This window comes from Musca domestica, unplaced genomic scaffold (genome assembly GCF_030504385.1).
Source record: "Musca domestica strain aabys unplaced genomic scaffold, Musca_domestica.polishedcontigs.V.1.1 58, whole genome shotgun sequence".
Taxonomy (NCBI): Eukaryota; Metazoa; Arthropoda; class Insecta; order Diptera; family Muscidae; genus Musca; species Musca domestica.
The window spans coordinates 3998935-4025182 of NW_026712360.1; the positions used below are offsets into that span (position 1 = coordinate 3998935).

General features: G+C 29.9%; 1 protein-coding gene across 3 annotated transcripts in view; it reads left to right on the plus strand.

Annotated features, from left to right (window-relative positions):
- Positions 1-26248, plus strand: part of LOC101894151 (hybrid signal transduction histidine kinase E) — a 35492-nt gene that overhangs the window by 1022 nt on the left and 8222 nt on the right. Inside the window, exon 2 of one of the 3 annotated variants that reach the window (XM_020035746.2) lies at positions 2887-2955. The exons of 1 other annotated variant lie outside the window; for it this stretch is intronic. In XM_020035746.2, coding sequence (XP_019891305.1) covers position 2955 — 1 coding nt within the window. In that variant the 5' untranslated portion in view covers positions 2887-2954. Of the gene's footprint in view, positions 1-2886; positions 2956-5080; positions 5268-26248 lie in introns of those variants that run through there. One more of the 3 variants, XM_011293020.3, reaches the window with a different exon arrangement.

Here is a 26248-nt window from a genome sequence, read left to right on the forward strand (position 1 = left end):
TTTCCAGATAAAATTGGGAAAGGAAAATTTTTGAAGCAAAACTTTTTAAAAGAACGTAAAAATTTCTCATAGAAAATCTTGTGGAACATAATATTTTCTACAAAAAATCATGTGGAACATAATATTTTCTCTAGAAAATCTATTGGAACATAATATTTTCTCTAGAAAATCTTGTGGAACATAATATTTTCTATATAAAATCCTGTGAAACATAATATTTTCTATAGAAAATCTTGTGGAACCTAATATTTCCTCTAGAAAATCTTGTGGAACACAATATTTTCTATAGAAAATTTTGTGGAACATAATATTTTTTATAGAAAATCGTGTGGAACATAATATTTTTTAAAGAAAATCGTGTGGAACATAATATTTTTTAAAGAAAATCGTGTGGAACATAATTTTTTTATAGAAAATCGGGTGGAACATAATATTTTTTATAGGAAATCGTGTGGAACATAATATTTTCTATAGAAAATCTTGTGGAGCATAATATTTTCTATAGAAAATCTTGTGGAACGTAATATTTTCTATAGAAAATCGTGTGGATTGCAACATTTTAAATAGAAAATCCTGTGGATCGCAATATTTTCTACAGAAAATCCTGCGTATAGCAATATTTTCTCTAGAAAATCTTGTGGAATATAATATTTTCTATAGAAAATCTTGTGGATCGCAATATTTTCTACAGAAAATCCTGTGGATCGCAATATTTCCTATAGAAAATACTGTGGATCACAATGTATTCTATAGAAAATCGTGTGGAACGCAATAGTTTCTGTAGAAAATCTTGTGGATCGCAATATTTTCTATAGAAAATTTTGTGGAACATAATATTTTTTATAGAAAATCTTGTGGAACATAATATTTTCCATAGAAATTCTTGTGGATCGCAATATTTTCTATAGAAAATTTTGTGGAACATAATATTTTTTATAGAAAATCCTGTGGATCGCAATATTTTCTATAGAAAATCCTGTGGATCGCAATATTTTCTATAGAAAATCCTGTGGATCACAATGTTTTCTATAGAAAATCTTGTGGATCGCAATATTTTCTTTAGAAAATCTTGTGGATCGCAATATTTTCTTTAGAAAATCTTGTGGATCGCAATATTTTCTTTAGAAAATCTTGTGGATCGCAATATATTCTATAGAAAATCTTGTGGATCGCAATATTTTCTATAGAAAATCGTGTGGGTCGCAATATTTTCTGTAGAAAATCTTGTGGGATGTAATATTTCCTGCAGAAAATCTTGTGGAACCTAATATTTTCTATAGAAAATCTTGTGGAACATAATATTTTCTATATAAAATCTTGTGGAACATAATATTTTCTATGGAAAGTCTTGTGGAACATAATATTTTCCATAGAAAATCGTGCGGATCGCAATATTTTCTATAGAAAATCTTGTGGATCGCAATATTTTTTATAGGAAATCTTGTGGAACGCAATATTTCCTCTAGAAATTTTTGTGGAACATAATATTTTTTATAGAAAATCGTGTGGAACATAATATTTTTTATAGAAAATCGTGTGGAACATAATATTTTTTATAGAAAATCTTGTGGAACATAATATTTCCTGTAGAAAATATTGTGGAACGTAATATTTTTTACAGAATACCTTGTGGATCGTAATATTTTCTACAGAAAATCTTGTGGAACTTAATATTTTCTATAGAAAATCTTGTGGAAATTTTCCCCTCGTTTCCTTAATTAATCGCTTGAAATTGCAACGAAAAAGCTATTTGCTAAAAAGCCAAGGAAAATTTCGTTGTGCAAAACTCAGCCAAAACCTTACCAAATTTGGAAATTATTGACAATGGTATTTCTTTAAAGCCATTAATTGGTGATTTTTTTTGTTTTTGGTTTTCGTTTTCGGCTCTCTGTGTGTGTGTGCCGTGAATGCAAACAGAGTGAAAAATGTCGACTCTAATTTGTTTGCATTGCCATTAATGAATTATGGCAATATTTATAAAGTATTTCGGTGTTGTTGTTGCTATTGTTGTTTTTGTTGTGTGGGGGACATTTGTCAGTCAATGGAGGGTTGGGTAGCCAAATTGCCATACTGTAGTCCAATTTCGTGTAAACGCATTACAATTTTTACAAGACAGACCAAAACTATTTCGAGTCGTCTGACATGCATGTCTGTTGGACAACAACAACAACAACAACAACGATGACAACAAAAAAAGGTATCAGTCAATGAAGTGATAAAAAATAGTGGTAGGGAGAAGCACACACAAACATACTCTCAACAAATTGTGGGTGGTAGAACACTCCTTCTTTCCTCCTCACCGCCCAAAAGCCTTCCCTCCATAGGGTGGATATTTATAACTGAAAATGATAGTTATGATTTAAAAAAACGATTTTGATTTGGAACATTCAATAACCAGGGCATGGGATATGATATGACAACAACAACTAAAAATGTCTCGCAAACATGACAACCAAAGGAGGTGCCCCGGCCTATCAGTTGTGGGTTTATTATGGCGTTAAGGTTGCTAGCTGCCGCCAGCCCATGTGTGAATGAATGCTTCTAATGAGATCGAAAAGGCAGCAACAACAAAAACAAACAAACAACAATAATAAAAATAATAATAAAGACTGCTAAAAAGCGGAGTTATCAAATCAATATCATCAGCGCCATCATCGCAATCATCAACGGCAAGCGACAAGAAAATAAAAGCTATGGAAAAGCTTGCGTATCAGTATTTCTATTTGGCAGAATTCTATTATCGTTTTTCGTTGTTGTTGTTGTTGTAATATTATTTCTTGGCTTGCTGTTGTTGTGTTGAGGGGGAGAAATTATTAAATTGTTACTCTACTATGGGTCATGTGGACGATGTTCAGTTGATTTATAATCCCTTTTTTTAATTTTCAGGCTTGATTCCCAGGCTCAAGGATTTGGAATATTTTCAATAAAAAACCTAGGATTTCAAAACTTTAAAAAGTAAGTTGATATTTTTAAGGAATGATCTTTTATGGAACAACATATTTTCAACAGAAATTTTTGTGGAACGTATTATTTTCGATCAAATATTTTGTGGAACGTAATATTTTTCATAGGAAATCATGTGGAACATAATATTTCTATATAATATTAATATTTTCTACAGGAAATCTTGTGGATCATAATATTTTGTACAGAAAATCTTGTAGAACAAAATATTTTCCATAGAAAATTTTGTGGAACATAATATTTTCTTTAGGAAATCGTGAGGAACACAATAGGTCCTATAGAAAATCTTGTGGAACATAATAATATCAATAGAAAATCGTTTGGATCGCAATATTTTACACAGAAAATCGTGTAGAACAAAATATTTTCCATAGAAAATTTTGTGGAACATAATATTTTCTGGAGAAAATCATGTGGAACGTAATATTTTCTACAGGAAATCTTGTGGATCATAATATTTTGTACAGAAAATCTTGTAGAACAATATATTTTCCATAGAAAATTTTGTGGATCATAATATTTTCTTTAGGAAATCGTGAGGAACACAATATGTCCTATAGAAAATCTTGTGGAACATAATAATATCAATAGAAAATCGTTTGGATCTCAATATTTTACACAGAAAATCGTGTGGAACATAATATTTTCTATAGAAATTTTTGTGGAACATAATATTTTCTATAGAAAATCTTGTGGAACCTAATGTTTTCTATAGAAAATCTTGTAGAACATGATATTTTCTATAGAAAATCTTGTGGAACATGATATTTTCTATAGAAAATCTTGTGGAACATGATATTTTTTATAGAAAATCTTGTGGAACATGATATTTTCTATAGAAAATCTTGTGGAACATGATATTTTCTATAGAAAATTTTGTGGAACATAATATTTTCTATAGAAAATTTTGTGAAACATAGTATTTTCTATAGAAAATCTTGTGGAACATAGTATTTTCTATAGAAAATCTTGTGGAACATGATATTTTCTATAGAAAATCTTGTGGAACATGATATTTTTTATAGAAAATCTTGTGGAACATGATATTTTCTATAGAAAATCTTGTGGAACATGATATTTTCTATAGAAAATCTTGTGGGACATAATGTTTTCTATAGAAAATCTTGTGGAACATAATGTTTTCTTTAGAAAATCTTGTGGAACATAATGTTTTCTATAGAAAACCTTGTGGAACATAATATTTTCAATAGGAAATCTTGTGAAACATAATATTTTCTATAGAAAATCCTGTGGAACATAATTTTTTCCATAGAAAATCTTGTGGGACTTAATATTTTCTATAGAAAATCTTGTGGGACATAATGTTTTCTATAGAAAATCTTGTGGGACATAATATTTTCTATTGAAAATCTTGTGGAACATAATATTTTCTATAGAAAATCTTCTGGAACATAATATTTTCTATAGAAAATCTTGTGGAACATAATTTTTTCCATAGAAAATCTTGTGGAACATGATATTTTCTATAGAAAATCTTGTGGAACATGATATTTTCTATAGAAAATCTTGTGGAACATGATATTTTCTATAGAAAATCTTGTGGAACATGATATTTTCTATAGAAAATCTCTTGGAACATAATATTTTCTATAGAAAAATTTGTGGGACATAATATTTTCTATTGAAAATCTTGTGGAACATAATATTTTCTATTGAAAATCTTGTGGAACATAATATTTTCTATTGAAAATCTTGTGGAACATAATATTTTCTATAGAAAATTTTGTGGAACATAATTCTTTCTATAGAAAATGTTGTGGAACATAATTTTTTCTATAGAAAATTTTGTGGAACATATTTTTTTCTATAGAAAATTTTGTGGAACATAATATTCTCCATAGAAAATCTGTGGAACGTAGTATTTTCTCCTTGAAAAATTTACAGAAAATTGTATTTTGTCAACATTTTGTATTTGATAAAATACCTAAATTATATAAAAAAAAATCTGATGAAGTTCTTCTGGCTACTTTCTGATAACTTCCCACCCAACTCTGCCTGCATGACCCACTATAGCTCATTGTTTAACTTGTATTTCAATATTTATCATAATTGTATAGCTTTTTTTCTGCTGTTTTGTTCTTCAACAACAACAGCGGCGCTGCTGCTGCCGTTTGGTATGCCAGCGATAGAGTCGATAGACGACTTATTGCTCGCGGCAGGCAATACCTTCCGTAGAACTGTGACTTCAGTTACGTTTCTGCTGTGTTTTGTAGCACACATTCCCTTCCAAAACAAAAATACGAAAAAAAGAAAAACAACAAAGAACCTATAACATTCTAAGGGTTAGTAATCAAAATAATGAAATAATAAAAAAAACTAACGAAATTAATTGTGAAAATAAAAAACTAAGAAAAAATTAATTGAAAATAATAAAAAAAATCTAACATAAAAAGTTAAAAAACAGAATTCCAAAACTACCAGCTGACTGTGCCAAAGTGTGTTAAACCGAAACCAGCACCACCACCCAATTCACACCTTAGTTTTTTGTTTTTGGTGGTGTTTGGCCCGTTTTCTTGTTTGTTCGATATAAACAACAAAATTTTTTTGGGATTTGGTTTCCAACCACGGTTTCCTATTTTATTTTATATTTTTTGAGCACAACTTTATTAATGTCAAGCATAAGAAATATATATAAGTTTTGAAAATATTTGTGTTAAATCCAACAACAATTGAAAATTTAGAACAAACCTGTGTTATTTGTCCATGACTTTGACATTTGTTCGAGCCAAGTAATTAACGGTTACTTAACAAATATTTTGTTGATTGTTTACTTAAGTGTTGCTAATAGTTTTGTTATGGTATTCAATATTGAAATGGTTTTGGTTTAATGGAAACGTGTTTTTGTTGTCGTTTAGTATAGGAAATTCGTTGAAATTTCCTCGTCGGGATGGTGAGTCAATTGGTTTACCTGGGAATGGCGGGCATGACGAATTTGGGGAGACAGAGAATTTTGGGGACATCAATTTGGATATTGAGTTAAATTTATTTTTGTCAAACATGCAATTGACAAAAAAATCGTATGACTGACACAGAAAATAATTCAAAGACAATACTTCTGAAGAAAATGTGGGAAGCTCATTTCTAAAAACCTACGAAAATATCAGTTTTGTGGAACAGGAATGTCTAGTGAAACGCAATTTTTCTTTAAAAAACATAAATTTTCCTGGAGAAAGTCTAATAGAACATAATATTTGCCATAGAAACATAATTTTATCCAGAGAAATCTTGTGGAACATACAATTTTTTATAGAAAATGTTGTGGAACGTAATACTTTCAAAGAAAAATCTTGTAGAACATAATAATTTCAAAGAAAAGCTTGTGGAACATAATATTTTCTACAGAGAATCTTGTGGAACATAATATTTTCTATAAAAAATCTTGTGGAACATAATTTTTTATATAGAAAATCTTATGGAACATAATTTTTTCTATAGAAAATCTTGTGGAACATTATTTTTTCTATAGAAAATCTTGTGGAACGTAATAGTTTCTATAGCAAATCTTGTGGAACGTAATAGTTTCTATAGAAAATCTTGTGGAACGTAATAGTTTCTATAGAAAATCTTGTGGAACCTTTATTTTCTATAGAAAATCTTGTGGAACATATAATATTTTCTATAGAAAATCTTGTGGAACATATTATTTTCTATAGAAAATCTTGTGGAACATATTATTTTCTATAGAAAACCTTGTGGAACCTATTATTTTCTATAGAAAATCTTGAGGAACATAATATTTTCTATAGAAAATCTTGTGGAACATAATATTTTCTATAGAAAATCTTGTGGAACGTAATATTTTCTATAGAAAATCTTGTGGAACATATTATTTTCTATAGAAAATCTTGTGGAACATATTATTTTCAATAGAAAATCTTGTGGAACATAATAATATGGGAACATAATTTTCTCTAAATTTTCTATAGAAAATCTTTGTGGAACATAGTATAGAAAATTTTGTGAAGCTTAATATTTTCTAAAATTTTGTTGTGGAACATTAACTTTTTTATGGAGATTTTTTTGGAACATTACATTTTCTAAAGAAAATGTTATGGAACATAATTTTTTCTATATCAACTTTTTTGGAACGTAATATTTCCTTTAGAAAATATTGTGGAACTTAATATGTGGAACAAAATATTTTTAGTAAAAGAACTCGTGGAACTCAAGTTTTTCTATGGAAAAGAATTTTGAGCTCAAGTTTTTCTGAGAGAATATTGTGGAACCCAAATTTTGTGATAAAAAATTATGAGGGACTTATGTTTTTTGTAGAAAATCTCATGGAATTTAAATTTTTCTATAGAAAATTTTGTGGATTGCAATTTTTTTCTATTTTTTTTTTCTATAGAAAGTCTTGTAAGTTTTTAAAGAAAATCTTGTGGAACGCAAAATTTTTCATAGAAAATTATGTGGAACATAATATTTGTAGTAGAAAATCTTGTGGAACTCAAGTTTTTTAAGAAAATATTGTGGAATCGAAATTTTTTGATAAAAAATTATGTGGGACTTAATTGTGGAATTCAAATTTTTCTATAGAAAATTTTGTGGATTGCAACATTTTCTATAGAAAATGTTTGTAAGTTTTTCTATAGAAATCCTTGTGGATTGCAAGATTTTGCATAGAAAATCTTGTGGACTCCAAGTTTTTCTATAGGAAACCTAGTGGATTGCAAGATTTTGCATAGAAAATCTTGTGGATTCCAAGTTTTTCTATAGGATATCTTGTGGATTACAAGTTTTTTTTATAGAAAAATTTGTAGAATGCAAGTTTTCCTACAGAAAATCTTGTGGAATCTAAATATTTCTAGAGAAGCCCTTGTGGATTGCAATTTATTTATAGAAAATCTTGTGTATTGCAAGTTTTTCAATAGAAAATCTTGTGGAAACCAAATTTTTCTACAGAAAATTTTGTGGAAACTAAGTCTTTCTATAGAAAATCTTGTGGAATGCCAATTTTTCTATAGAAAATCTTGTGGATTGCAATATTTTGCATTAAAATCTTGTGGATTCTATTTTTTTCTATAAAAAATATTGTGGATTCTAAGTTTTTTTTTTTTTAAAGAAAATAGAAAATGTTGTGGATTGTAAGTGTTTTTATAGAAAACCTTGGATTGTAAGTTTTCTATAAAAAAACGTGTGAATTGCAAGCTTTTATGTCGAAAATCTGATGGATTGTGAGTTTTTTTTTTGGAAAATCCTGTGGATTTTGAATTTCGCTTGTGAAATCCAAGTTTTTCTATTGTAACTGTTGTGGAATCCAATTTTTTAGCAAAAATTTTTGTGGAACCCAATTTTATCTAATGAGTATCAATTCTCAATTTTCTCTGCTGAAAATGTTGTGGAATCCATTTTTTTTACTGAATATATTGTGGCACTTAAGTTTTTAAAGAAAAGAGTTTATGAGAATTTAAACTTCAATATTTTTTAGATACAGAAATAGCTTGAAAATTTGATTTCCATTTACCCAACTCAACTCTCCTTCTCCACAAGTTCAAGATTTTCTTTTGTGACATTTTCTAAGCCTCAAATTCTTGTAGTCTTGATCTCTCTAACATTTCCTATTTGACATTTTACATTTTTCATGGGTCATTGAATCACATTTATATTCGAGTGTAGTATGACACATCCGACTCGACAGCAACCGCAAAAAGTAGGGAAGAGCGGGGCGACCCATCCATAAAAAGTAAAAGTATTTCCATGTGATAATCAGGTATTGTATTACAACATTTAAACAGATCTTTCACTCAGTTTTTGTGGTTAATTAAATACGGATGGGGAGAGAGAACAGCAACAAAAACAATAATAAAAAAATACAAAACAAAAAACCTGAAACACAGACCAAAAATCGTACTAGAAAAAATATCAATCGATTCATAATTCGTGGAGTATTCGAATCGAACTGAACTGAACTTCACCATTCGAACTATGGCGAGAAATTGGATATGGTTTGTGGGGCTAAAGAAATTACCATAATCACGATGATGATGATGGTGATGGAGGTTGGCGGTAATGGCTTGATGGCGGTGTTGTTGGTGTTGCTGGGAAATGTTGATTTTGTGCATAAAATTAGTAAAGATTTTGTTTTAATTTATAACCGCTTTTTTCGTTAATGATGTGTTGCAACATTTCCAGAAAAAAGTGTAAAAATATTCCAAAAATATATTTCTCTTTTTTGCTTATCATTTTTCGACCATTTGTTTCAATTTGTCAGTTTGGACAATTGAAAAAAAAAACTAAAATTTAAAATCAAATACCAAAACAGCTGACCCTTATCAGACCCCTTGACTTCCCTTCCTTTTTTATGCACCAGCCATTCAACCAATTGTCATCCGCATCCCAACACAACACAAAAGGCCTGTTTTATCTAAAAAAAAAAAAATAATAATAAAAATCTCCAAACAAAAATTTCACTTTCTATTTCATTTCAATTCTGGAGGTGCCTGTTTATGTTGATGCTGTCAACTTGTTGTTTTATTTGAAAAGAAATAATGTTTTATGTTAATTTGGTTTTAGTTGTTTTATTTTATTTCATTTCAGTGTTTTTTTTTTGTTTCGGTTTTGGGGTTTGTTTAATCGCCCGGAGGTATTATAAAGAAATTAATCACATGATTAAAACAAAATAATACTTCTTCCGTTATGAGGGGTTTTGTTTCCCTCATTCTCCGCTTCCTCTACGTTCACTTGCTTTTGATTTCTTTAAAAGTATTGAAAAGCATGCTTATCTATTTTGACGTTCAGATTGTCACTGGATTCCTTTGGTGTTTTTTTGTTATATTTGACAAAAAGAATTGTTTTTTAGTTTGGTTTTTTGCAAAACCACAATTGTTTTTTTGTATTTGTCTTTTTTTGAAAAGTCTGAAATTTAATCAATCGAATTTACAACTTTCTACCGAGATTAGATTAGAAGGGGTATCGATTATTATTTGCTTCGTTTTTTGCGGTGCTTAATAGTAGAATTAATTAAGCGAAATTTGTTTTGCGATGAAACTTATAACAGTTATTGGCTTTAGACTTTGGATTGTGTTGAAACAAAAAATTATTGAATTATTTTTAAGGAGAGTACAAAAAAATAGAATGGAAAATGATGATAGATAAATACAAAGCAACACTGGATAAAATTAAGTCTTTGCCTAAATATTGGGCGCCATTTTGGTGATACATGAAATTGTTTTAATTATTTCATTCATTTCTAATATAGATACAAATTTCTTTTGTTAAGAGACTTATAGTGAAATTGAGTGTAGAATATTTTCTTTTTTAGTACCTAATCCCTAAAATGAGGTCTAAATAGATATATTGGCCTAAATTGAAAAAGTGCAGAAATAGTCGCACAATATCGATGAATATGCCCAATATATTTTTAAACATTTTATTAACAAATATTGCACCTACGATTTTCTTTTCAGAGAAGACTTATATTGAAATTTCATAAGGAATATTTTTTTCTGTGATGCCAACCACCTAAATTGACATATTTTGGATCTATTTGAGCTTTGTTGAAAAAATTGAGAAATTAAGACAAAATGGCAATTTTTCAATACATCCAAATTTGCTTAATTTTTTTCTCGGGTTTGTTTGATAGCTACAGATTTCCTTTGTTCAGGGACTTATGGTGAAATTGCCTGTAGAATATTTTCTTCTTCAACAATAATATCCTAAAATTAACTCTAAATGGATATATTGCCCTAGTTCGAAAAAGTGAAGAAATAGACGCACAAAATCAAGTAATAATATATGTGTACCCAATTCTTTTTTAAATATTTTATTAACAAATATTGCTTGTATGATTTTCTTTTCTGAGAAAACTTTTATTGAAATTTTATAAGGAATATTTTTCTCTTTAATGTCAATCACCAAAAAGGAGTACTTCGTGTACTTTTTGGGAATTTTGCAAAAAAAAATGTTACATTAAGACAAAATAGTATTTTTTCAATACATCCAAATTTGTTTAATTTTTTTCTCGGGTTTGTTTGATAGCTATAGATTTGTTTTGTTCAGGAACTTATATTGAAATTCAGTGTAGAATATTTTCTTCTTCAACAATAATATCCTAAAATGAACTCTAAATGGATATATTGTCCTAGTTCGAAAAAGTGAAGAAATAGACACACAAAATCAAGTAATAATGTACGTGTACCCAAATTCTTTTTTAAATATTTTATTAGCAAATACTGCTTGTACAATTTTCTTTTCTGAGAAAACTTATATTAAAATTTCATAAGGACTATTTTTCTCTTTGATGTCAGTCACCAAAAAGAAGTTCTTTGGGTTCTTTTTGGGCATTTTTCAAAAAATTGTGACGAATGAGACAAAATAGATTTTTTTTTAATATACCCAAATTTGTTTAATTTTTTCCGGATTTGTTTAATAGCTACAGATTTCTTTTGTTAAGATACTTATAATGAAATTTGGTCTAGAATATTTTCTTCTTCAGTACCAACCGCGGAAAATGAATTCTAAATGGAAATATTGGCCTAATTCGAAAAAGAGTAGAAATATACTCACAAAATCGATTAAGAATATTTGTATACCCAAATGGTTTTTAAATATTTTATTAACAAATATTGCATGTATGATTTTTTTTCTAAAGAGATTTATATTGAAATTTGATGCCGAATATTTTCTCCTTTGATGTCAACCATTAAAAATGAAATATTCAACGTGTAAATGGGTATTATTCAAAAACTTGTGACATTAATACAAAATAGATTTTTTTTCAATATACCCAAATTTGTTTCGTTTTTTTCTCACACTTGTTAAATAGCTACAGATTTATTTTGTAAAGAGACTCATAGAGAAATTTGGTGAAGAATATTTCCTTCTTTAATATCAATTCCAGAAAATTAAGTCTAAATGGACTCTTGTTCCAATTTCAAAAGGGTGCATAAATAGTCGAAAAAATACACAAATAATGTATATACCCAATTTATTTTTAGATCTCTTATAGATAAATATCGTATATATCAAATTCTTATTTTAAGAGACTTATATTAAAATTTGATGGGGAATATTTTTTCCTTTGACGTCATTCTCTTAGAATGAGTTATCAGTTGGTACTTGAAGCCCATTTCAATTACCCATAAAATAATGCCAAAATAAGCAATTTTTAGCACCCAAATTAGTTGCAATATTTCACTGCTATACTTGATATCTATAGATTTCTTTTATTCGGGGACTTATACTGAAATTTGATGTAGAATATTTCCTCTTTTAACAAAAACCCTCTAATATTAAATTTACATTGAAATGTTGGCCTATTTCGAAAAAATTCTTAATTAGTCGCTGAAAATCTATGAATAATTTATAGATCTAAATTCATACAAAAATTGAATTGATAAATATAGCGTGTAGTGATATATTTTCTTCGGCGACCTCTTTTGAAATTTTATGGGGAATATTTTTTTCTTTGGCGACATTTATCTAAAATTTCATATTGGGGATCAAATCAACCTCATTTCAATAACGTTTAAAATAATAATGCAAAAAAAGACGATTTAGGGATATTCAAATTGTTTCTAATATTTTACCGCTGTACATAATAACTACAAATTTCTTTTGTTCGGAGACTTATAGTGAAATTTGATGTAGAATATTTCCCCCTTTAACACCAAACCCCTCCACCCAACTTTAATTGGAAATTTCTGCCCCTCTTTTATACTATCATTTCCATTATTATTATTCTAAACAATTTCCAAGACACATGATTCATAATGTGACAGCTATTCTTAAACGTCATATGATAATAACTTCTATATCAAAATATTGTCACAGCATTATTTTGTATAAATTAACATACACACACATTTGCATTTATATAATAATAAATATAAAAATAGATGCAAAAAAATTGCTTTGGGAAAAATTATAATTTTTTTTCTAACCACACCTAACATCATTATAGCCGGCTTGTTGTTTACAAAAATAAAAACAAAAAGTCCAAACAGCTTTTAGAATACGTTTCACTTATTAAAATATTTATTTAATATCTAGTTTTTGTTGTTTTTGCAAAACTAAGTATTTTTTTGCTCCCCCACTCTCATGCCTTGTTGTGCAACAAATAGATATTACTTGGAGACATATTAAACAACAATAACTTCTAGAGATGGAACGAACTTGTTTATGAACACATTCGTAATAAGAATTCAAAATACAAAAAAAAAAAGAATTAAAAAATAATGATAACCTTAAATACCGGGTAGTAATGAAAAGTGATTGTAGAATTGTTTTGATGATCATTTGCTTTTGAAGTAAATTAAAGCTGGTTGAAGGTTGAGGTTAGTTTAAATCGTGTGGGGTTAGTGTTAGGCCATTAAGGGGATCTGAATTTCATATGGAAATTTAAAAAGTAACAGGCAATGAAAATAATGGATAGGAAATGTGAAAAAGACAAATTATTGATCAAAATATACAATACTGTATAAAAAAGTCTTTCTGAAAATATTGGGCGCCATTTCGATGAGACATGAAATTGTTTAAGATATCTCATTCATTTCTAATATAGTTACAGACTTCTTTTGTTAAGGAACTTAAGGTAAAATCAGGTGTAGAATATTTTCTTCTTCAGCACCTACTCCATAAAATTAAGTCTGACTTGGCCTAATTTGAAAACATAGATAGACGCACAAAGTCGATGTAAAATATTTTTACCCAAATTGTTTTTTAAACATTTTATTAATAAATATTGCATTTACGATTTTCTTTCCGGAGGAGACTTATAGTTAAATTTGATGTAGAACATTTTCTTCCTTGACATCATCTCTCTAAATTTCGGAGTTGTTGCTTAATTTGGCACTATTGGGAAGTAGTACCACCGATACTCCAAAAATAAATGCTTCAGAGCCTGGCCAAATTGAAATCGATTTTTTAAGGATAAATATTACACGTAGAGAATTATGTTGTGAGGTAACTTAGGATGAAATTTAATGAAGAAGAATTTTTTCATTGACTTCAATCTTCTAAGTTTTAGATTTGTGGCATATTTCGATCGAATTTGAGAAAAGTCAAATATTTACTCAGAAAAACCATTCTTTGTTTAAATAACCAAATTTATGGCCATGTTTCACTCATAAATATTATACATAGGTGTTTCTTCTATTTAGCGACTCATAGTAAAATTTGATGAAGAATATTTCCTTCTTTGACATCATCCTTCAAAAATGAGGAATTATGTGCCTTTTCGCCTCAAATTGCAAGACATGTGAAGTTTACTCAGAAAATCACTATCTGGATGAATACACAAATTGTTATCGAAATTTTATCGATTAATATTATATATACCGATTTTTTCTCTTCAGGGACTTATAATAGAATTTGATGGAGAATATTTCTTTCCTTTACATCATGCCCTAAAATTATGCATTTGCCACGAAATACGAAAGAGAGAGAAATTACTCAGAAATGCACAGCTTGTTAATGTGTTCGATTTAATATCGTTATTTACTTTAGAAATATTTTATATAGAATTTTCCTCTCTGAGGAAACTTATGGTCGAATTTGGTATAGAATATTTCCCTCTTTGACAATATCCTTCTGAAATGGCGAATTATTGCTCCTTTTGAACAATTTGCAAGACATGCGAAATTTGCTCAGAAAATCCCTGAATGGTAAGAAAACCAATTTGATAACGAAATTTAATCGATAACTATAATCCCTAGAGTTTTTCTTTATTTGGTAACTTTCAATGAAATTTTATGGAGAATATTTCCTCCCTTGACATCATTCCCCTAAAAGCAGGCAATATGGGCCATTTTGCCACGGACCGCGAAAGAGACAGAGATACTCTCAGAAAATCACTATACGTTGATATATTCGAATTAATATCGACTTTTTATTTAGAAAACTTCAAAGTAGAATTTTTTACTATGAGAAAACTTATAGTCAAATTTGTCATAGATTATTTCCTTCTTTGGTAGTGTCCTTCTAAAGTGAGTGGTTATGGGTTATTTTGGGATAATTTTTAAGACGGACGAAAATATATAGATTATATACCAAAATTGATATTGATATTTTATCGATAAATATTATATCTAGAGATTTCTTTTCTTCGGCGACTTATATTGAAATTCGATGAAGAATCGTTCCTTTCTTTACGTCATGCGCCTCAAAGTAGGCAATGTGGACCATTTTGACAAGGAATGAAGAGAGACAAAAATACACTCATAAAAACACAGCTTGTTTATTTATTCGTTTTAACATTGAAATTTTCTATAAAAAAATTATATTTAGAATGTTCCTCTCTGAGGAAACTTATAGTCAAATTTGGCATAGAATATTTCCTTCTTCGACAAAGTACTACTAAATTTAGGATTTATGGGACATTTCGGTACAAACTGCAAGACTGGCAAAATAAACTCAAAAAATGTCTTAATGGTTATATACACTCATTGATATCGCTATTTTATCAATAAACTTTATTCCTAGAGATTTTTTCTATTTAGTGACTTCTAGTAAAATTTGATGGAGAACATTTTTGTCATTGACATCAAGCCTCTAAAAGTAGATATTATGGGTCATTTTGCACGTAATTGAAAAGAGACCAAAATAGTCTCAGGAAAAAATCCCTACTTGATATAATATTTCATTTAATACTAGTTTTTTATTGAAAAATATTAAACATAGACAATTTATCCCTGAAGTGACTCTTAGTAGAATTTGATATAGAATATTTCGTTCCTTAATACCATCCCCATAAAGTGAAGAATTATGGGTCATTTCGGCACAATTTGTAGACTACCCACAAAAAATGTATATGATGACATATATAAATTGCTATCGATATTTTATCGATAAGTATTATACCTAGAGATTTCATTTACTTGATGACTTGTTATTAAATTTGATGGAGAATATTTCCTCCCTTGGTACCCTCTTGCTAAATTAAAGAACTATGGGCAATTTCGGGGTAGTTTCAAAAACGTGCCAAATTTTTCTGCTACACTTCAAATTAGTAATACAAATATTAAATCATTTCTTATACAAATCATATAAACAAATATAATTGTGTGTATGTATGTGTGTTTTTATTTACTTAAAATGGGGAGCAAATTAACATATTCATTAGGTTTTTTTTATTAATTCTTATTAGATTCAAATGCCAAACTCACCAAAGACCCCCTTTCTTATTCCGACTCAGTTTTGGTGTTGGTTTGGGGTGTCTTACAAAATATTCAAAATATTCAATTGTGATTATCAATCATTGAGTCAATAACACTTGACACAGTGTGGATGACAAAATTTCATGATTATTTGGTACGTGTATAAACTACAAATACATACTTACATAGTTAGATGTGTGTGTGGCAACAATTCGGACATAACTTAAAAATAAATTATACGCCAATTTTTTTTCTTCGTCTTCTTTCAAATACAAAAATAACAAATATTTTCTACAACAACAACAATAAATATTAAATAAAAACTATCCATCCATATTGTTGGTATAGGGTGCCATTAACTATGGACACACTTAAGTGTTATAATTAAGCATAGTTTTTTTGTTTAAATAAAAAAAGTCAAAGCAACGAACACCATTAAACGAAAAGAAATTTCAAAGATGAAGCAGCCGAAGAAGGGAAAAAAATCAACATTTTAATTATTGCCAACATAAAAATCATCAGCAACAACAACAACAATAAATGCCCGTCATTCATAACTAGCAGAAAAATCATTAGTTATAGTTTACTCTTCTTCATCTTTTTTTGGCAACAATTTTTACACTCAAAGCAAAATGTCTGTTGCAATTGGCACCCTTAAACAATGGAACCGTTATTTTGTGTGAATTACAAGATATTATTCAATAGTTGTTAACAAGTCACACAAACTGTGACAATGTTAAGACATATAAATTATTATATAACTAATTAATGAAAGCTTAGAAAGAAACCATTATGGCAAGAAATGGGTGTTGAAACAGTCGTTTTGAATTTGAATTTTTGTAAAATAAAATAAATGAATTGCTGTGCAAAATATTAGTTTTTTACACTTGTGTGAATTCAGAGAAGAATGGGTGTACGCTGTTTTTTAAAAAAATGAAAGAGGACTGAGGACAAAGAAAACTTCTTTAATGTTATTTAAACAACTGACAATATACCCAACTTGATTTGGATTTTTTATAGAGGAATATTAAATTTAGAGTTTCGATTCTTTCAGTGACCCCCAGTGAAATTCGATGTATAATATTTTCTTCATTAATGTCATGATTCTAAAATTACAATTTCTAGGTTATTTTGGCACATTTTGGAAAAGGTCTACCAAAATCCGGTTGAAAATAACTTCATTTTTTAACCATTTTATTATCGATTTTTTCTTGATAAATATTGCATCTAGAGATTTTATTTCTTCTGAGACTTATAATAAAATTTGATGTAGAACATATCTTTCATTGACACTTTTCATCTAAAATGACGAATTTTGGGCGATTGTGATCCATTTAACAAGACCAACAGATTTACTTAAAAAACCGCTGTTTATCAATTTATTCAAATTGATGCATATATTTTTTTAATAAATAATATCCATAGAGATTTTCTTTGTGAGGGAACTTATAGTGAAATTTAGTGTAGAATCTACTTTCCATTAACATAATTTTATTAAATTTGCGATTTGCAGGCGATTTTGGCATATTTTCAAAGACCTACCAAATTCAATTACAAAATAACTCCAGTGTTTGATAAGTCGATTTCGCTATCGATATTTTATAGAGAAATATATCGAGTAGAGTTTTGCTCTGCTCAAGAGCTCATGGTAAAATTTGACGTAGAGCACTACTCTCATTGACATTGTTTTCCTAAAGTCAAAAATTGTGGGTAATTTTGTCGTAAATTGAGAAACTCACCGAAATTTTCTCAAAGAAACAGTGCATGTCAAGTTGACTAACTTACAATCGATATTTTATCGATATGTATTACATCTACAGCTTTTCCGTTTGAGAAGGCTGGTAGTGAATTTTGATGCAGAATATTTTTTCCATTGACACCATCTTTCTAAATTGTATATTTATTGCCTCAATTGCACAATTTAGAAAACAGTCGATTTTTCGAAAGAAAATCACTACTAGACAATTTATAGCGATATTTTATCGATTAATATTATATCTACAGATTTCCTGTGTGAGACGACTTATAGTAAAAATTGACATAGAATATTACGTTCATTGATATCGTCCTTAAAAAAATTATAATTATTGCATCAATTGCAAAATAAAAAAAATACAATCTTCGGGCTATTTTCTCGATAAATATTATATATACAGATTGTTTTAGTCTATTACCCCTAATTAAATATGCCGTAGAATTTTTCGATCCTTGATATTATCCCCCTAAAATGAATAGATTGTTATAATTCCGCCCTTTAATGAGGAAATGTACAACAAAACTATTAAGTATTAATGTCATAAACCATATCGATATTTTATCGATAAGTATTATGTCTTCAGATTTCTGTTGTGAGGTGACTCCTAGAAAAATATGTTGTAAAATATTTTCTTCCTTGACATCATCTTCCTATCATGATTAGTTTGGCATCATTTTGCCTTTAAATCAGGAAGAAATTTGCATAAAAATTAATTTTCGCAAGTAAATCTAATTTATATCGGTAAAAATTATATCTACAAACTTCTTTTGTTCGGCGACCCCTAGTGAAGTATGATGCAGAATATTTCCTTCGTTAATATGATTCCTCTAACATGAATAGTTTGGCACTATTTTGCTCTTTAATGACAAAAAGTACAAAAATAGCCATATAAGTATTTTTTGGCAATTAATGCCTTAAATTATATAGATATTTTATCGATAAAAAGAATATCTACAGATTTCTCTTGTTTGGTGACTCCTAATGACATCACTCCTCTAACATGAACAGTTTGGCTATATTTTGCTCTTAACTGAGATAAAGTACAACATAACCAATACAAAAAATTGTCGTTAAATGCATGAATAGCTATCGATTTTTTCCTCGATAAGTATTAAATCTCTTGTTTGGAGACCCCTAGTAAAATATAATGGAGAATATTTCTTTCGTTCACATAATCCCTCTAAAGTTAATAGTTTGACTGTATTTTGCTCTTAATTGAGGAGAAGTACAAAATAATCAATAAAATAATTTGTTGTTAAATGCTTGAATTGCTATCGATATTTTTTTTGATAAATATTGCATCTAGAGATTTCTCCTGTTTGGTGACCCCTAATGAAATCTGATACAGAATATTTCCTTCCTTGACATCACCTTTCTATCATGATTAGTTTGGCACCATTTTGTCATTAAATCAGGAAATGTACACAATAATCCATATAAATGATATTTTGGAAGTCAATGCTCTAATTGCTATAGTTATTTTATCGATAACTGTTATATCTACAGATTTTATTTGTTTGGTGACCCCTAATGAAATCTGATGCAGAATATTTCTTCCGTTGACATCCTTCCTCTAACATGAATAGTTTGACTGTATTTTACCCTTAAAAGAGGAAAAATACCAAATAACCAATAAGAAGATTGTCGTTAAATACCCAAATTGCAATCGATATTTTATCGATAAGTAGTATGTCTACAAAATTCGTTTACTCTGAGACCCCTAATAAAATATCTCGAAGAATATTTCTTTCCTTGACATCACTCCTCTAGCTTTAATAATTTCGCTGTAGTTTGCCTCCGAATGGAAAAGAGGACAAAATAACTCATAGAATTTTTTGATGTTAAATAGCCTTATTGCTATCGGTATTTTATCGATAACTTTTATTTTTTACAGATTTTTCGTATTCGGTAGCTTATTATGAAATTTTATGAGGATTTTCCATGGTCGGAAAGTGAAGAATTGAGGGCGAAAACGGCGTTAATTCGCAGTGGTTTTTTCATAAACTTCAAGTGCATTTTCATGTTATATTTTTATAATTCTTTTTTTTTTTTGATAAATCCAAAATGTCAAAAAAAAAAATAAATTTTAAAACTTTTGGGCTCATTTTAAAAACAAATTTTATATTTTTTTTATTATATGCCCAAAAAAAATCCGAATTTTTTGTATTAAATCACTTTTAAAATTTTACTTCCCAAATTAATTCTTAATTCTTTAAAATTACCTCTATCATTTATTTCCGGTGAACAATTATCTGTGTTTTTTTTTAAATAAATATTTCCCATAAAATTTAATTACACACATATATTTCCATAATAAATGAATGAATCATTTATGAAGATTTATTTTTATATGGGAAATAATTTATAAAGTTTTGTGTTTTCGTGTCTTTTTTGTTTTTTTGTTTGTCTATCATGAATATTAGAAAATAAAATTACTATGCACCTGCCGTTGTTGTTGCATGTTGTGGGGTTGGGGATTTTTTCGGGTACTTTACTAAACGTTAGGTACTTATCATGCTTCCAATATTCTCGCGGAGTATTGACGTAAGCAAAGCGGGAGAAAAAAAAAAAACAAACTCCAAAACCATTTATTAATTGCCCCACACATGACTTCATAAAATTAGCTATTAATTTCTGAAATTTTAAATTTTGTGTTTGTTTTTGGGTAGCGATAAGAAACGTGATAGAAAAATGGTATGGAAATTATCAAATCTACAAAAATCCCTGGGCAATAAATGATAACAAATAATTGAGAAGTTTGGTATGAAAAAAAAAAACAAACGAAAACGAATTTTTTTTTGGCATTAATAAATCAAATTTGCATTAAAGAGAGGGAAAAATAGCCTTGAAAATATGGGGGAAGATCATAGGAAAGACCGCAGTTTTTTTTATAATTTTTTAAAAAATTTGAAATTTATTTCCTAAATTTTTTCAATTTTTTATTGGAATTTCAATTGTTTATTTTTCAATTCAATGTTATATGACTTGTGGTTTTTTCTTTGTTGTTGGCTAGGAATAACAATTGTTTTTTTTACCATTTAATGGCAAACCATTTCAATTCCCCAATGTTGTGGTCCATAAAATTTAAAAGTATTATTTTTTGTTGTTAATTTTTTTGTTGGTATTTATTTTTCTAAGCCGAAATAACCTTTTTAATTAACTATTAACAATAAGCACTTAAAAATTGTTTGCTGTTTTTATCACTGATCTGGTTTTTGTTGTTGTTGAAATAAAAAAATAACAACAAAAAAAAACAACACAAAACCTTAAAGGTCTAATGTAGAAATGAGGGGGCGGTAGGAGGGGGGTTTTCAACTACAAAGGAGTTAAAATGTGGGCAGAGTCGTTCGAGCGTGTAACAGGTATATGCACATGAACTTGCTTTTCTTCTTCTTCTTCCACACATTTCTATGTATAATGTCCAGTAATTTATGTGACCTTCAAATTGTAGTTTTTTCTCAGAGCATTTGTTTTGCTCTTTCTCGGTTCCTACACCCCCACCCCCTCTTCGTAGATGTAATGCCATCCAAGCTAAGCAATAAACCAGCCAATATTCAAAACACATGGAGGGAGCTTTCTTAGAATATAAGTTACTGTGTCACTGGCCAAAGACTTGTTGGCTAGTTAATGGCTCAGCCAAGTCAGGGCGTAAAGGTGATGAATAGCTGATGATGATGTTGATGATGATGAATGCATTGATGACTTAATAAATACCCTAAAATGCCAAGTCATAGCTTTAGAATCTAGGAAATAAAAATGTTTGCAATCCGGTTTTCAATTAACGGTGATTGATTTCCAACATTTGATAACAGATAATTTTTGAGAACCTGCAGAGATTTCAGTTGATATTTAGTTAACTGTTGATTATTTTAGGTAGTGATAATAAAATTTTGAAATTATTAATTAAATGTTGTCTAGGCTAGATTTCAAAACTATGAATGATTCTGAAAAAAATAAAATACAAAATAATATGGTATTGAGTAAAGAAAAGAGGAAACAGCTGTTAGTTTTAAAGATTTAAAAAATAAAGACGAATCGTTGAAACCATTCCAAATGGGCCATCTATACTTTGATGTTAATATGGCCAAGAACTAAAAATAAACAAAAAGAAGAAAAATTCCGGGCCAGGCCGAACTTTTTATGCCCTCCACCATTTGGAAGGAAATTAAAAAATTAAAAAAAAAAAAAAATAAATAAAAAATTCCGCCGAAAAATACCGCTCAAAACCTTAATATGAGACTTATACGAAGACGAGGTGGTGGATAAGTAATTTTTTGTCACAGGCTGTAGTAACGATTCCGAACTTCAAATACAAAATTTGACGCTATTCCAGGTAATAATGTCGCTACAATCATCAAAATATCGAATATCGAGAGGTATCGTTATATGGGGGCTATATAAAGACGTAGACCTGCAGAGACTGATTTTTTGTCATAGCTTGCAGAACCCATTACGATCTTCAAATACGAAATTTGAAACAGTTTCAGTGAATAATGTCACTACAATCATCAAAATATCGAATATCGGGAGGTATCGTTATATGGAGGCTATACGAAGACGTAGACCTGCATAGACGATTTTTTGTCATAGGCTGTAGTAACGATTCCTAACTTCAAATACGAAATTTGGAACAATTTCGGTGAGTAATGTCGTTAAAATCATTAAAATACCGAATATCGGGAGGTATCGGTACATGGGGACTATACGAAGACCTGGACCTGCACAGACAATTTTCTGTCATAGGCTGTAGCATCCGTTACGAACTTTAAATACCAAATTTGAAACATTTCCGTTGAATAATGTCGTTCAAATCACCAAAATACCGAATATCGGGATTTATCGTTACATGGGGGCTATATAAAGACGTAGACCTGCAGAGACGATTTTTTGTCTTAGGCTGTAGTATTCATTACGAACTTCAAATACGAAATTTGAAACAGTTCCGGTAAATAATGGCGCTCAAATCACCAAAATACCGAATATCGGGAGGTATCGTTACATGGGGACTATACGATGACCTGGACCTGCACAGACAATTTTTTGTCTTAGGCTGTAGCATCTGTTACGAACTTCAAATACCAAATTTGAAACAATTCCGGTGAGTAATGTCGCTAAAATCATTAAACTACCGAATATCGGGAGGTACCGTTATATGGGGGATATATGAAGACGTGGACCTGTAGAGACGATTTTTTGTCTTACGCTTTAGTATTCCTTACGAACTTCAAATACTAAATTTGAAACAGTTCCGGTGAATAATGTCTCTAAAATCATTAAAATATCGAATATCGGAAGGTATCGTTACATGGGGGCTATATAAAGACGTAGACCTGCAGAGACGATTTTTTGTCATAGGCTGTAGCATCCGTTACGAACTTCAAATACCAAATTTTAAACAATTCCGGTGAATAACGTCGCTCAAATCACCAAAATACCGAATATCGGGAGGTACTGTTATATGGGGGATATATGAAGACGTGGACCTCCAAAGACGATTTTTTGTCATAGATTGCAGTACCCATTTCGAACTTCAAACACCAGATATGAAACAATTCCGGTGAATAATGTCGCTCAAATCACCAAAATACCGAATATCGGAAGGTATCGTTACATGGGGGCTATATATTATGACGTAGACCTGCAGAGACGATTTTTGGTCTTAGGCTGTAGTAGTGATTACGAACTTCAAATACCAAATTTGAAACAATTCCGGTGAGTAATGTCGTTCAAATCACCAAAATACCGAATTTCGGGAGGTATCGTTTTATGGGGGCTATACGAAGACGTAGACCTGCGAAGGCGATTTTTTGTCATAGGTTGCAGTACCCATTACGAACTTTAAATACCAGATTTGAAACAATTCCGTTGAGTAATGTGGCTAAAATCATTAAAATACCGAATATCGGGAGGTATCGTTACAAGGGGGCTATATAAAGACGTAAACCTGCAGAGACGATTTTTTGTCTTAGGCTGTAGTATCTGTTACGAACTTCAAATACGAAATTTGAAACAGTTCCGGTGAGTAATGTCGCTAAAATCATTAAAATATCGAATATCGGGAGGTATCGTTACATGGGGACTATACGAAGACCTGGACCTGCACAGACAATTTTCTGTCATAGGCTGTAAAATATCCATTACGAACTTTAAATACCAAATTTGAAACAATTTCGGTGAGTAATGTCGCTAAAATCATTAAAATACCGAATATCGGGAGGTATCGTTACATGGGTGGCTATATAAAGACGTAGACCTGCAGAGACGATTTTTGTCTTAGGCTGTAGCATCTGTTACGAACTTCAAATACCAAAAATTAAACAATTCCGGTGAATAATGTCGTTCAAATCACCAAAATACCGAATATCGGGAAGTATCGTTACATGGGGGCTATATAAAGAAGAAGACCTGCAGTGATGATTTTTTGCCTTAGGCTGTATTATTCATTAAGAACTTCAAACACGAAATTTGAAACAATTCCGGTGAGTAATGTCGCTAAAATCATTAAAATACCGAATATAGGGAGGTATCGGTACATGGGTACCATACGAAGACCTGGAGCTGCACAGACAATTTTCTGTCATAGACTGTAAAATATCCTATACGAACTTTAAATACCAAATTTGAAACATTTTCGCTGAATAATGTCGCTTAAATCACCAAAATACCGAAAATAGGGAGGTACCATTATATGGGGGGCTATACCAAAACGTACACCTACATGGCCCATTTTCAATACAAAAAATCCTGCAGACATATTATATATATTTGAGTAAAATTTTATCAATCTACTTAAGTTCGTTCGGAAGATAGTGCGATTTCCCAGACGAAAAGACGGACGGACATCGCTAAATGTATATTTCGAGGTGTTTAGAAACGGAATGACAAACTTAATATACCCTCCATACTATGGTGGAGGGTATACAAATGTTTTGCAGAATCTTGGTTTACTGCTGCAAAGAATTTAAATAATGAGCAAATTTCGAAAATCCTAGTATCAGGATACCGAATAGTGACATTAGAGCTATCGAAATAAAAAAATAGACCTGTAGTAGGATTCTCTAATTCATTTTTTGAGTTACCGACAAAAATCGGTAATTTTGAAAGCCAAAATTTTGATATAAAAAATAAGTTAAGGTTGAAAACACTGGTATCTATCGGTAGGTCTTAGCGACTACTTTGATTTCGTCGCTAACTTACCGATAAATTTCGTTAATTACCGAAATTGTAAGCATTTAAATTTTACCGACTTTTGTCGGTAACTCAAAAAATGAGTTAGAGAATTCCACTACTGATTTTCTAGTACGGAAAAGATTTGACTCACAATTTCGTTAATAAATTCCAATAGCACAACTTATTTGCCTTAATTGTTGTTTACCGAATGTCGTCTAAAACCCTGCTGCCAACCTACAAAAATCTAATCTCAATTACATTGAAGTTCAATGTCAATTAAGTTCGCAGTCAAATGCATAAATGAGTCATCAAAATATGTTGTGTGTGATTTTCCCTTGAAGTTGATATAAATGTGTTATCGCATTCCTTGCCAAAAGCAATCAAATCAACAAAAAAAGGCCTCTATGTAACCTTTAAATCAATTGCTGTCAAGAAATAATGGCTAAACAAAAGGCTTAAAGTTCTGCCCCTGTTGTTTGATGTCTTCGTTGTGATTTTGCCGATAAGAAGTAACAACGGTGTGACATTCGTGGTAAATATTTGTAATGAATTGAGTGAGGGATGAGAGGGGGAGGGAGAGAGAGAAAATGAGAGAGACTCAGAGAGAAGGTTAAGTCTGATAACCACCATTGCGTTTTGGGGTCTTTAACTTTAACGCTGTGTAAATAGTCTGGCTCTATTGAACGCCAAGTGACAGCAGCTGTTTAACTTATGTCATTTACTACGTGTTTATCACATCATTTGTTTTCATTATTATTATTATTTTTTGTTTTGCTTTTGCTGTTAATTGTTATTTAAAACCTTTCAGCCAGATCACCTGGTTTTTTCTCTATGCGAACATAATAATTAGAATTTAATTCATTTATTTTATAACACTCTAGTTTTTTTTTGGCGGCTAATTGATTAATTGTCAATGGCATTTTAAATAAAGTAGAAAAAAAAACACGTGACAGACCTCCAGACATTCAGTCATACATAATTTGTATTGAATTTTGGCATTGAATGATTTTTTTTTTGGCTCCAACACTTGCCAATTTTTTTCCAATGTAAGATAAGTCAATGCAATTGACTGGCCGGCTGACTGATGGGCCAGCCAATGTCCACTTGAAAAAAAAAATGTGAACTCTCTTCACATGACTGCCTTAATAAAAAAAAACAAAACTCGATCACTTTTATCTGTCATAACGAATTTATGGCAAAAAAGACTGAACCCCAGGGGGAAGGTTGGGCGAAGGGCATTGAA